The sequence below is a fragment of the Ochlerotatus camptorhynchus genome, unplaced genomic scaffold (assembly GCF_037179485.1).
Source record: "Ochlerotatus camptorhynchus isolate MF236.1 unplaced genomic scaffold, CSIRO-AGI_Acam_v1.1 ptg000021l, whole genome shotgun sequence".
NCBI lineage: Eukaryota > Metazoa > Arthropoda > Insecta > Diptera > Culicidae > Ochlerotatus > Ochlerotatus camptorhynchus.
In genome coordinates, this window is record NW_027040513.1 from 343,873 (window position 1) to 358,857 (window position 14,985).

General features: G+C 39.1%; 1 protein-coding gene across 1 annotated transcript; it reads left to right on the forward strand.

The window, feature by feature from the left end:
* Window positions 1-10,868: 10,868 nt before the first annotated feature.
* LOC135703540 (very long chain fatty acid elongase AAEL008004-like) lies at window positions 10,869-14,723 on the forward strand. The gene is made up of 4 exons (XM_065224785.1): window positions 10,869-10,946; window positions 11,108-11,301; window positions 14,094-14,337; window positions 14,404-14,723. Exons 1-4 carry the CDS (start codon window positions 10,886-10,888, stop codon window positions 14,706-14,708), a joined length of 804 nt encoding a protein of 267 aa, XP_065080857.1. The 5' UTR covers window positions 10,869-10,885; the 3' UTR covers window positions 14,709-14,723.
* The last annotated feature ends 262 nt before the right edge of the window (window positions 14,724-14,985 follow it).

The window sequence follows — 14,985 nt, forward strand, 5'->3', positions numbered from 1 at the left end:
TTTTTACGACCTTTGTTGAGAATAGAGAGTATGACTTAAAAATCTCATCAAAGCGCTTGAATAGCTAACGAATTGATGTTGGAAAGAATTATTTAACAAATCAGAGTGTAAAGTCTAACTAGAAGAGTTAGAAGCAGGCGAAAGCGTCGAGTGCCCAATTGGTGTTGACATAATCTCTAAATCTCTTCGTACTCCAATGGTAGATTCTCATTTACGAATGTTAGACAACAAATATAAAATCTTTTATCCTCCGCTTTCTTCCATAAAACCCCGAACAAGTTTCGGCAGCAAGAGCAACAGGCTAAAATCAAACTTTACATATTAAGGACGGCAAATTCGGCATCCATCGTATTTTCGCTCATAATTTGAACCCTTTCGGTACCATTTTTTCGCTTAGGTTTATAACAAGGAACATTGCTAATTGTTGTTACAATTTGGCTATGAAACAACACAGATATTGTAGCAAGTACGTTTCATGATTAGCACATTATCAATGAACATCTACAAACTACAATCATAGTTATGTTTTCTATAAATTATTTATTCTGTTATAAATAACATATAAAATATGAAACATCGTTTTTCCAAATAAATCTTAAATGTGTTCACCGCAAAGGAACACCCATTATTAGAATTGGTAAAAGAGTTACACTAGCCATAAAACTGTTCAAATGAGTTCCCGTATACGTTAGCTACAAGCGCAAAGCACATGTCCCAATAGCCTGTTGAGCGTGGCTTCTTGTTCACATTACCGCGTCGATTCGCATTGACCTTTCCTGTTCGGCTTTGCACTTTCCCGAACTCGGGAGAGGAATTTGGCTGGACGATTAAAATTCGTTCGGTGGAATGAGATGTCACTATTTCTTTAAGAATTGTCGCATGCTCAATTTTGAGAATCGGTTTCGTGATTTTGGCCTTCGTCTGAAATCGCGATTACCGGGGACAAAGGTCATCAAGCGCGGTATCTGAGGACACACTTAGCCTTAACTCGTCCACTTTGTACTGATACGTGGAAGAGGCAAGAGTGGTCAGTTTTTGATCCGTGCCGTGGTGTGTGTTAAAAAGGTGAATAGTAACATGTGGTCTCGAGAAGGTGTTAACTTAAACTAGATTTTCCTTCCCCTAGTTAGCAGTAGTGAGCGAAGATAGATTAGCTATTTGGCGGTTAGTGGTTAGCGTGTGACTTAGAGCAAAAGGTAAAGTGCAAAGTTTGTAGATTGTGCGTAAACTAAGAGCGGAAATATGCGTCGTTATTTCCATAGATTCGAGGCAGCAAAGGTCGTTTGCCGACACACCACCATTTCGTTGGAACCATTCTTTGACCCCACCTATCCGTTGCAAAGATACCCGGGGTACATCGTCAAGTAGCGCCCTGGGCAGGCAGGCCCTTCGTCGAGGAGAGTACGTTCAGCCAACGTACACACGAGCGTTTGTACCACGCTGTCGCGTAAGCCCGCGAATCGGTGAGGGAGACACATCATCAGCCCTTGTCGCATCCGCGATAGTTTCTGGGCCGGAGTAGTGCACCAAGCAGCTTCGGTACCACCGACAGTCTCCCCACCAAAGGACACCACGTAAAACCTAGGTCGTGAGTATGCATGCATGTTTGTTTGTGTCGTCCATGGCCATGTGACTCGTTGGAGGCACACTCAAATATAGTTATCCCGCAAACCGTCAATGAACGGGAGTATAAACAATTAAAGAAATGTGAAGACGACCATTGAAGCAATCGATAGCTGAGTTACCGCAGAGTGCACACAGGAGGAATACATGGGACGGATACAATAAACTCACACGCTAGGAAAGATAGGTAGTACGCAAGGGGAAAGGATGACAAACAACTAGGCCTAGGCAATGAAAAGGGGAACAAAGCTACGAGAAATAAAGTCTTTGTATATGTTTGAATTTCTGTGCTTTGAGCTTTATGGTAGATTAGAGTAGAATACACTGAATGTTTTCTGTTGTGTACCAATGAGAGATAGTTTGGTTGATGTCTTTTGACGTTTCATGTTACTTCGCGTTCGTTTTGTAGTTTTTGGTATTTGATGTTTATTAGGTAGTCAGCCCGAATCTGACTAATTTTCTGGCGACTCTGGGATTGGAAGCGTTTCAGTACAAACGGGGACGATTAGGGCTAGGCCGGTGATGATAACCTCCGTTCACGTGTTCCTAGTCTTTGTCGGAGTTTGATTTGCGTAAGTCTTATATGAATTAGGGATGTCTTGCGTGTCTTACGTGAAGTACACCGAACGCGTGTTAGTCAGCCAGTCGGCTTTCTACCCGAAATTCGGGAAACTTGATCCTCTCCCTAGGAAGGTCTCAAAGCCGGGCAGGCTACCAACTGTTGGATGGTCTCCTTTAGGAGTGGCGCTTAAGCCATCCTTCTTTAATAAAGGAAGCTCGACGGGCTGGCGCGTTACAATATAATATTCCATGAGATTTAATTATGATGTAATAGGATGTTAAAACGGTTCTGGAGTCCTGGTCCTTGTATTTGCAGGCTCAACATGAGTTAAGTGAAGCATTGGTATCCAATAATGATTCACAAGCTTAGTTGCTTTCCTATTAAACATGTTCTGTAAGATTGGCAACTCTGTTGACCTACTACACAAGTGCGGTTCTATACGGCTCACAAATTGATAGTTTATTTTCGCTGTTTAAGTGAGAATTTATTTGCGAGTGATTAGTGCACACAGTACTCTAGTGCCAAGGATCATTATTTGTACGTAAGTAGGTCAGGAGGTGCAAATATTTAGTGAAATAAGCAGTTTTAAACTCCAAGTGATCTGCGATCAATCACGGAGTATATATGAAAATAATAATAATGACATGCGGCGTATGCAATCAATTGAATTGCAAAATCCCGCCTTGCATGCAAGTTTATGCTGAATTCAAGAGCGAGGTTAATCTGTTGACATATCTACGGTCACATATGAAATGTTGTTTGTAATAATATTGAGTGGTGATAACTATAAATAATAATAATATTAAATCCCACATACTTATTGCAGTGTGTACCGTGTCTGCAACCTAAACGGGCCATTTTCGCCAAAATGTTATTCAATTATCAGCATACGCATGCTGCATAACAACAATAAAAGTGTGTGATAGTGGCAGTGTAATACAATATCAACATTGAAATTGATTTTACTTGTTGTCCTTCTCATGGATAATTGCTTTGATGAGTGAGCGAGGCAACTATACTCACAAGTGTTTGATTGTTTATCATCACTAAAGAATGTGGAAATTAGGGGAGACTGGGGGATTCAGGCTTCCTTTACATTACATACAAGGTGGAAAGCCGTAAAATATATTAATAATTCAATATTTTTTCCAAATTATTTTCTTGTACATAACTAATTTTTTAGTATAATTTTTAGTTATTAGTATTATTAATAAAAATACAACTATTAATATCATATAAATATTTGAAACAAGGTATACAATTATTAAAATCTAATAAATTTTCTCGGTATCATAAGTGGATCGAAGATGGAAATTGATAGAGAAAGGGAGTAAGAGGAGTTACAGCTGCAAAGCAAATCCGTCGATGATGTACCTTCCTGTTCTTCATCCATCTTAAACACTCCAGAAAGGAATGGTGACGGTAATGATGACGACTACGATGATGACGACGATTACGAAGACGGCATTAATGTAACGTTGATATCATCACCACCACCAACACTACTACCACCGAAACAGTTCCAAGGAAGATTACTGGAACAACCAAAAACCCCATCAAAGGAAGAGAAGGGGAAAAAGGGGAAAGTTAAGTGGAGCGGGTCAAAAACGCTTCAAGCGTCTTGTGGAGAGTGGGCATAGTCGAGAAGAAGCTTTCCGCTTGGCTCAAACACCACAGACATCGGCGGATTTATCAAAACGCTCGTGGAACTCAGACCTAAACGGTTCCAACAGCAGTGGTAATCCACGTCTGCCAAAAATTCCTCGACAGAGCTGTGGCCAGGCATGGAAAATCATTTGCATTCATTTCGTGCATTCATTTACATTCATTTGCCTTTAACTTTTTTCGTCAACAGCATTCCGCAAAATGATGTCTAGAACTTTTGTAGATTTTGTTATTAACTACAACTTTTGTTAAGAAGTCAAATCCGTATCTCTTATGCAAGACGAAGCAGAGCGAACAGAAGCCACTACTGTTTTTCAGTGAATGTATTTTACATTCACTGAAAAACAGTAACAAGTTCTGCCCACTCTAGTTCGTGATGCATAAGATATACAGATTTGAGTTATGAGCAAAACTTATAGCTAATAACAAAACCTACAAAAGCTCGATACACCATTTTGCGGAATGCTGTTGATGAAAAAAGTTAGAGGCAAATGAATGTAAATGAATGTATGAAATGAATGCAAATGATTTTCCATGCCTGGCTGTGGCAATAACAAGCCTTCTAAATCAAGAAGCTCTGTACAGCATCGAATTGATGCGCATAGATGCGAACACTCAGGACAACATAAAGGGACTGAGGGTAAGATCAACCCCTCATACAAGGAAGTAGTTTGTGGTGTGAAGCTGGGCATCCTTCCGAAAGGCTATCCCAATGTGGAACTTACTACAGAACAATTGATGGCCACACAAAAAGCAATCATTACCAAAGTTGCTGGACAAAGGAAAGAAGCACTGAAACCAAAATTTGGACATTGTGCCTTCAAGTCGGGCTACTTAGTGATTGTTTGTAAAAACCAGGAAACAGCAGACTGGTTGTGTAGCATAATTCCTACTTTAAAACCCTGGACTGGGGCGGAACTTACTGTGGTGGAGGAAAAAGACATCCCTCGTCCAGAAATACTAATTGGGTTCTTTCCATGGAGTGCTGAAGACAGAAACGAAGGGATTCTAGCACTCTTAGAGAGCCAAAACGATGGGTTAATAGTGGATGCATGGAAAATACTCCAGCGCAACATTATAAACCAACAACACGTTGAATTAATCTTCACCGTGGATGGAATTTCTATGAACTCTATCAAAGATTGCGACTTTGTGCTGGATTTTAAATTTGGTAACGCCCAAATTAGGAAGAAATTCCAGAAGAGAAATCTGGCTCAAAGAAATGAATCAAATGATCGTGGGAGACCAGAACACAGGAGTGACCATGACTCCGATAAGACCCACGAGGAAACTGGTGATAACGGAATGGTCGTAGATCATTCAGATAAAATCCCAGGATCCAGTGGTGTCAAGGACATGGAAGAAAAACTAGATTCTGGTCATACTACAAATACAGTTAACGAGAGAACAAACGATGATCGAGTGACAAATACAGGATCAGCGCTGGGATACAGAGAAATAAATCTCCAGGCGAATATAAATCCACCTATCGGTAACCGCAGGACCAATGTTGGGGAGAAAGTTCGACCCAATAAGCGCAGCAAATCCAATCAACAACATGAAAAGTAAGCAAATAAAATGTATTCAAGTGAATCTGCACCATGCAAAGGGAGCAACCGCTGTACTTTACAAACGATTCACAGAAAGTAAACTGGACGTAGCGCTAATCCAGGAGGCATGGGCAAACAAAAGTAGGATTCTAGGAATTCCTACAAAATCATGTAAGTTAATTTATGATGAAGGGCAGCCATTATAGTAAATGAAAAAGTTAAAAAATTTCCGATTACAGAATTTATTAAAAGAGACATCGTAGCAATCATGATGGAGGTGCCAACAACCCACGGCAAAACGGAAATTTATGTTGCTTCAGCATACTTTCCTGGAGACGTGGGAGATGTACCACCACCAGAGGTTGCACATTTTGTGTCTTACTGCAAGAAACAAAATAAAGCATTCATAGTTGGATGTGACGCAAATGCCCATCATACAGTGTGGTCCAGTTCAGACATCAACAGCAGAGGTGAGTGCCTTTTAGACTTTATCTCAAAACATGAAATAGATATATGTAATAAGGGGGATGATCCAACTTTTATAAACACAATTAGGCAAGAAGTTCTTGACTTAACACTATGTAGTCCAACGATTTCTGACAAAATCAAGAATTGGCACGTATCGGATGAAGTATCTTTGTCCGATCATAAGCAAATTATATTTGATTATGAAATTAATCAACAAATCATTGAAACTATAAGAGATCCCAGGAAAACTAACTGGGAGCAATACAACTCAAAGCTTATAGTTGGAGTTAATAACTTGAGAGGATGTTCAAAAACATGCAATGAACTTGAGAAAAATTCTCATGAGCTTTCAAGCTTAATCCAACAAGTTTATTACGACAGCTGTCCTGCAAAGGAACGCTCTACGAATAGGGATGTACCTTGGTGGAATAAAACCTTAGAGAAACTTCGGAAGAAAACCCGGAAGCTATTTAACCGGGCGAAAATAACAAGACAATGGGATCAATACAGGGAAGCCCTCACATGTTATAATAAGGAAATCCGAAGATCTAAAAGGAAGGACTGGAGGCAAACATGTGAAAACATTGAAAATACTCCAGTTGCTGCCAGATTGCAAAAAGTCCTTTCAAAAGATCATTCAAATGGCTTAGGAACTCTTAAAAATGAAGACGGCACTTTTACTAAGTCTGTGGAAGAAACATTAGAAACAATGATGAAAACACACTTTCCATGTTCAATTACCAACGTAAATGAAGACCAAAATACACGTGCAGCGCAAACTGGCTCTGGAAAAATCAGGACGGAAGTTCAGACACCAATGAATGAATCGACTGGGTTAGAGATTGCCAGGAAAGACGCTCGTAAAATACGCCAATAAAATTTTTACAGAAAAACGAGTCGAATGGGCGATTGATTCTTTTGCTCCTTTCAAATCACCAGGTAGTGACGGAATTTTTCCAGTACTACTTCAGAAAGGAAAAGAAACTTTGACACCCATTCTAACAGGCTTGTTTAGAGCAAGCTTAAGATTAAGTTATATTCCGATAACTTGGCGTCAAGTAAAGGTTATATTTATTCCGAAGGCTAATAAAAAGGATAAAACTTCTTCTAAATCCTTCAGGTCGATCAGTTTATCATCCATTATGCTAAACATAATGGAGAAAATAATAGATCAGCATATAAAATCAACGTACTTGATTACAATTCCTTTGAGTAAATATTGGTTTGCATATCAAGCTGGTAAATCAACAGTAACAGCTCTTCACACGCTTGTTACAAAACTAGAAAAATCTTTTGAATCAAAAGAAATGTCACTAGCAGCATTCATTGATATTGAAGGAGCATTTGATAATGCATCTTATAACTCCATGAAAAACAATATGTTGAAGCGTGGATTCGACAAAAGCATCGTTAAGTGGATTAATGAGATGCTTTCTAAAAGAGAAATCTCAGCAAATCTTGGAAGCTCATCCATAACAGTTAGAGCTGTAAAAGGGTGTCCTCAAGGAGGTGTGCTTTCACCTCTTTTATGGTCTTTAATTGTTGACGAACTTCTCAAAAACTTAGAAGCAAAGGGCTTCGAGATAATTGGCTTTGCTGATGACATAGTCGTAATAGTACGAGGAAAATTTGATAATATCATTTCAAATAGAATGCAAACTGCTTTAAATTATGTTTCGTCGTGGTGCGCTAAAGAAGGGTTGAATATAAACCCTTCTAAGACCACTATTGGACCGTTCACACGGAAAAGGAAATTTTCTATAAATAACTTAAAATTGAAAGAAACCTCTTTAGAACTTTCACGAACAGTCAAGTATCTGGGAGTCATTCTTGACAGTAAACTTAACTGGAATTCACATATAGAGCAGGTTGTAAGGCAAAAAATGCTCTTTGGATAAGTAAAAAAACATTTGGTAGGAAATGGGGCCTAAAACCAAAAATGATCCACTGGATTTATTTGACGATTGTAAGACCCAGAATATCCTACGCATCATTAGTTTGGTGGCCGAAAACTAATGAAAAATCGGCTCAGAAGAAGCTGGGGAGACTGCAAAGACTAGCTACTCTCTCAATAACTGGTGCAATGAACAGCACACCGAGTATTTCACTAGATGCTCTACTTTATCTGATTCCGTTGCATCAATTTATCCAATTAGAAGCTGAAAGGAGCGCTTTAAAGATTCAACGAACAAAGTACTTCCTTGAAGGTGATCTTACAGGACACCTTAGCATTTTAAAAATGTTTGATATTGATTCTCTTGTATTAAAAAATGAAGACTGGATGGAGAAAAAATATAATTTCGTTCGTTTATACAATGCAGCAGAATTTGATCGTAATGTTGGGAAAGTGGGGGACCAAACATCCGTCCAGGTTCAACTGTTTTTTTTTATACAGACGGTTCAAGATTGAACAACCGTGTGGGAGCAGGGGTAACTGGTCCAGGGATTGATATCTCAATATCCGTGGGTTACTGGCCAACCGTGTTCCAAGCAGAAATTCAAGCAATTCTTGAATGCTCTGTAATATGCTTGCGCAGGAATTATAAACATTCGAATATCTGCATTATGTCTGATAGTCAAGCAGCATTAAATGCTTTAAAATCAGCAACATGCAATTCCAAACTCGTATGGGAAAGTGCAATGTCACTTCAGAAAATGACCTGTCAAAACCAAGTAAACTTATATTGGGTTCCTGGCCAATGTGGAATTGAAGGAAATGAAAAAGCCGATACGTTAGCCAGGCTAGGATCATCACAGCAATTCATAGGACCAGAACCATTCTGTGGAGTTTCTACTTGTTCTCTTAAAATGGAGTTCAAGAAATGGAAAAAAATGAAAGTGGAGACCAATTGGAACAACACTTCCATTGCTAGGCAGTCGAAACGGTTCATAATTCCGAACATTTCAATGACTAGCAAAATTCTTGAATTATCAAAGAAAGATCTCAGTGTCTATACTGGTTTGATAACAGGACATTGTCCATGTAAATATCATTTGAAGCTAATAGGAAAACTTCAAGAGGATATGTGTCGATTCTGTGGTATAGAAAAGGAAGACTCTGAACACCTGCTATGATCTTGTGCAGCAATCTTCAATAAAAGGCGTATTTTTCTGGATAAGGGGCTGGCAGAACCCTTTGATATTTGGAATGCAGGTCCCAGTAAAGTAGTACACACTAATCCAGGCCTCCATCGTTCGGTAAATTTTGAACTACAGAACTGTTCGGTAAAAGTTTAAAAATCAGTGAAAAATCCAATTATTAGAAAATTTATTCGGAACTTGTACAGAATTTGTTCGGCTTACCCCATTTATTGATGAAAAATAAAATTTATAAATTTTCTTGATTTCTCACGTGTAACGGTCATTTGAAAATTTTACCGACTTGTTCTGCTGTTCAAAAACCCGGTAAATTCCTACCGACTTCGGTGATCTGAATTAAGTGTGTACATTTCATTCGAAATGTAATACCTGGCTGGGAAAATGCTTTTGGTCAGTCTATGTCGGTCGCTTCACAAAATAGTGATACGACATAACTGATAAAGCAATATAAAAACGGGGAATATCACAATAGATCAAAGTAATGGTCGCAGTGATGAATACACCCAACACGGAAAAAAAAAAATTGATTCTGAGGTTACATATGCTTAACGAAGTTTTTCACGGTTTCCCTAATGGATACACGAATATGTAAGGCTTTGTAGGACCTCACCACATTATGTCGGATAGGTGATTGTGTTAAGGTGATACTCTAAGGAAGCCTTAGCGTGAAACTTTAAAGGCACAAATGTCAGCTTCCACTAAACATACAAATTTGAAATTGCTACTCCTTGTTTGCTGTGCTACTACAAACAGAGAGTAGCAATTTCAAATTTGTATGTTTTGTGGAAGCTGACATGTGTGCCTTTGAAGTTTCACGCTGAGGTTTCCTTAGAGTTGGGGTCCAACAGACGAGCCCCGCTATGTGTTAAGGACAGAGTGCTAAGCAGCCGAAGAAACAAACCGCTCAGCACAGTCCGTGCTTTGTAGCAGCAGAACCACCGCCTTACCGTCGGCCCCACCGGACATCAGCAGCATCAGGAGGAGGACAAAGGACAGATAAGTAGATAATAGACGTCTAAAATTGTTGTTTCACCCACATCCGAACGACTTTAGGGGAAGTACCCTTGCTCGTAGAAAAGAATATGTTCTTCAATCTAAGGGGGTTCGAAGCTCAGTTAGAAACCAACCAAACGAAACTAAGAGTACCACAGTCAACTATTCTTTGCTCGATATTCTCAAACATGATATTTTTCCTAACTACTTAGTCCCTTCAACTACAAATACTGATAGTCTAGTGGTCAAAGTATGGGTTTAGTGATCTAGTCCCTTCAACTGCACTACACCTTATTAACCACCATCACCATTAAAGGTGGAAAAGTTCTCCGCTAGTTACGATCAAAAGTAGTGTGGAGGGAAATTACCAGCTGCAGCGAGTATTTGCAGCACTGTTTTCAATTTACAGTATAGCGGTCAGTCTAAATATACAATAAGCCCGTCATCTCCACCAAGTCTGAGAGAGATTTTTCTCTTATCGACACTGAATCACTATCCAGACAAACGACGTAAGTCCACGAGTGATTGAATTTTATTCAAACTCAGATACCCTTAAAAGACACTTAACACAGCAAATTACGTCGTGTTTCAATTTCCCGCCAGTATTATTAATATTAATATCGATGAACTTGTCTCATTTAAACGCTCATCAATTCATACAGGTGGTGGTTGGTGGCGTCATTATTACCGACATTCCAGATCACGGGACTCGGTTACAAATGAATTCTAATTCAACCGACGCTTTGCTTCCAAATCCGATATATAAACTATCGACAAATGACGATTTCGGCTCACTAGTTCGCCGATCGTCTATCTGTTTGGGCCCTGGGTCCTATGTGATTTGAAGTTGACTTACGCGTCTCTCGCTGTTTTTTTTTTTTTTGAAAACACAACATAACATCGTAATTCGTGCTCCCGGTCCATAATGGCTGACGTGACGGAGAACTTCATAAGTGGCTACAATCGGTTTCTGCGGGACCACCGAGGTACGTGTTCGGAGATGTATGGTTTGCATACTAAATTCCAGAATCACATTAACAAAACTTTCGCCCAAGCCTATTGTCCAAGTGAACCGTGAAAGTGATCGTGTCCATAATTGAAATTGCTCGATTAGTGATGTTATGTGATTGTGATCATGTGCTTACAGATAGCCGAAGTGCTGATCTTCCGCTGTTGACTGCAAACTGGCAGGTTCCGATGATCGTCGCAGCCTACCTGGTGGTGGTTCTCCAGATCGGACCACGTTTTATGGCCAACCGTAAGCCATACGAGTTGAAAGGGGTGATCCGGAAGTACAATCTACTACAAGTGCTAGTCAACGGTGTGCTCTTTGTGGTGCTGGTGAGTAAATCTAGCGTTCAGAACGGCCTAGCTGAAATGGTACCTAGATGCTCGTGAACGATTTTCTCTTTTGTTAATAGCTCAGCAGGATTAGCATTTCTCGGTGCATTAACTCTAGATAGAGCTGGAATTACGGCATAACAGCTTTTGTTAACAATGGCTTCTCTCGTTGATTTCTAGGAATTTATGGAACAAACCAACATGGTGATGTCGATTTTCCAGGGCGAGCCATGACTTTCGAGAAATCATCGGGACAATTAATTGTTTACAAAAGCTGTTACGCCCTTATTCCAGCTCTATCTAGAATTGTTTCTTTGAATAACCAATGAAATCTGATACAGCATCGTATAGGAAAATTTGTGGTAAATTGATTCACTCAATTCAATCTGAACATTGCATTAGGTTCTAAGTAACATTGATCGATTCTCTTGGTCGACTTTCTCTTTCGTTCTAACCTAAGCACATAACGGTTTGTTGTTGTGTTTGCCATAGATGCTAGATACAAGCTTCTGGTTTGTGTACTGAAAATACCTGGGAATGTCTTTAAATGCCCGTGGGGATACAAAGAGAAAGTCGACGAAGAGAATCTGTCTATGTTACTTAGGACTTAATGCAATGTTCAGCTTGAATTGTAGTAATTCGAAATGAACTTCGAAGATGAGAATCGATTATCGTTGTTCCACGCCAAATGACGAATAGATCAGACTCGGCCTTATCCGATTTGCATGAGAATTTGCAAAATTGTTTGTTATGGACAATCATTCCCATTTCTAGACGAACAATTCAAAAGGTCCTATCTGCTTTGGTCGATTCTCTCCATCGACTTTCTCGGTCGTTAATGACCCAGCTACAAAAACATAACCTGTTGAATTTGATGTTCTGGATGATAGCCGGCGCCCGTGGTGTAGTGGTAAGCGTGACTGCTTTCTCACCCCAATGGGTCTGGGTTCAATACCAGCCGAGGACGGTGGGATTTTTCTGAGGCCTAAAAATCTCTGGTAACCCGGCCGTTGGTCCCGGCCCATGTGTTGCTGAATGGGTGCGATATCCTACGCAGGTGTGAAAGCTGTCCTCCTGCACAGTTGATTGCCGTCAATGGATGGCACTCGATTTCCGTCGGTGATTGACACTAGATTGCCGAACAGCGACCGACGTTTAATAAAGGAATGAAGAAAAAGAAGATGATATATGAGAATCTTCTCTATTATTATGTTGCAAAAAAACGTGACATCTGTTTGTAAAGCCGTGGTTATCAAAAGATATAATCGATCAATGCAGATAGTACATTTTTAAAAGTTCATTGAGATGCGTGCTACACGGTAAGAAAAAAGTACCCAACGGCCAGTTCACTTTTACCTACTTTTAACTAGTTTGTCTCCTTTTCTCCTTCTAATGTTGTCAAAACCGGAGGAGCAAAGCCACCCAACAGGGTTAGTAAAATGTGGAACCCAACGATGAGTCTAATCATATTTACAGTTGTGTTCGATAAAATAGCAGCGCATGCCGATTTTCATACAAAATGGTCACTTTGACATGATGTAACTTTGTTAATTTACGATCAATTGAGCTGAAACGTTCACCAAAGAACTACAAATATGTTCAATTTTATTATAACAATATATTAAATTTTTGGAAGCACCTGCCGGGAAGTGAGACACCAAGTAAAATCGTTCAAAATAATAGCAGTTAGCATTATCTGTACTTAAATTTGGGTACAACTAACTTACTTTTGGGTGGAAAACTAGGGGAAAATTCCATACGAATTGCACACAAGCAAATGAAAACTACTTTGACACGCTTTACTTTCTTCTGGGTTCCTGTTCTATAGTGCCGAGATGAGTGAAAAGAACTTACTTTTGGGTACTTTTTCTTATCGTGTACAATTCAGCCATTTGGAACCTTGCAATATTTTTCAAAATGAGGTATTTGACATTTTCAATAAATTGTAGCACGGAAACGTAACTTCAAATCGAAATGACGTCTGAGAAAAAGTTGTAGGAAAAATAAATTATTTTATATATAAACCGTGTACTGTGTGTTTTTGAAACTTTTGAGTACAAAATCAAAACTAAAGTGTATAAATTTAAATTACACAAAATTTCGTTAAATATTTTTGATTTTTTTAGTGAAAAAGCTAATGTAAAATGCAAAGTTTTTAGTATTGAAAACGTTGAACACTTCAAAATTTACAAAAATTATTGAACATCAGCTTTTGGTCAAATTTTTTAAAGGTTTTTTGTGCAATGTTCTTGTAATGTTTGCACAGGAAACGGTTTGAAAGACTCAAATATTATTGTCTGTATCAAAATAACAAAAAATCATGATCTTCGATTTTCGATCAACATTTCGAAAGTTAGCATTTTTCATAAGCTTTGTTTTAAAAAAATATCGAAAATATTGATCAAGGACATTTTTGGTACTTAAAATTTAAACACTATTTTCTTAAAATAATTAAAAACATTTATCATGTATAATTTTCACAAAGATTTTATTTTTCCCTACTTGGACGTCATTTTGATTAAAAGTGTCGTATTCATGCTTTGATTTATGGAAAAATGTCGAATACCCCATTTTGAAAAAAAAAATACCAAATTGTACTACAAATGTAGAAGATTGTCCATAACAAACAATTATGCAACGTTTAATGAAAATCGGAGAAAGTCGAGCCTAAAAAAATTATTTTTTCCTTTTTGACCTGGAACTTCTCAGATAGGCCATTATGATTCTGCATGCTAGAAACATCAGCTTATCGCTATTACTCATATGATTAAATTTGAATTTATCAATTGTAGATCCGCCACCTATTGAAACGGGCCAGCTTTTCCTACGTTTGCCAACCGGTCGACTTATCCAGCACTGCCAGTGGCTATGAAGAACTGTACGTTTCATATGCTTACTTCGTATTGAAGGTTCTCGACCTGGCAGACACGTTGTTTTTCATCCTACGCAAGAAGCAGTCACAACTATCGTTCCTACACGTCTACCATCACGCTACCATGGTAGCGGTCTCCTACTTTGGTGTTCTGTTTGTTCCAGGTTCATTTTAAGACTACAAGAACTTCCCCTCATTCCTGCAACCGCTAAACTTATCCCACATTACAGGAGGTCACAATTTAATTCTGGGCGTGTGGAACACACTGGGTCATACGGGTATCTACCTGTATTACTATCTAACGACGTACAACTCTAGGCTAGCTGCTCACTGTAAGAAGCACCTCACCCGAATGCAACTGTTTCAGTTCGTCTATCTGATGGTTCACTTCGGTCGACCCGCACTGACGGGGATGGACTGCGGCTTTCCCCAGCTGTGGCATTGGATCGGACTGCTGCAGACGGGGTTCTTCTTGGTGATGTTCCTGGATTTCTACGTCAAGTCCTACGTTCGGAAGCCGCAGAAGTTGGAGTGAAGCGTGGTTGCTAAGCGACACTTTGTACATCAGTATACTGATTAGAGATTAAATCTAGCCAAAGAAATAAGCCCTATTGCAATGACCAACTATTGTGAGTGCTATCTGGTTTTTGAAATAAAAGCAAATCAAATAACTGCAAAAATGCTAGTTTAATCTTAATATATAAAATAAAGTAGGTGAAATGACGGCTTCGATACTTCTTCACCGATTATTTTCAGGAGGTTTAATGAATTCCTTGAGCGTCATAACTCGGAACATTATCGTGACCTTCTCT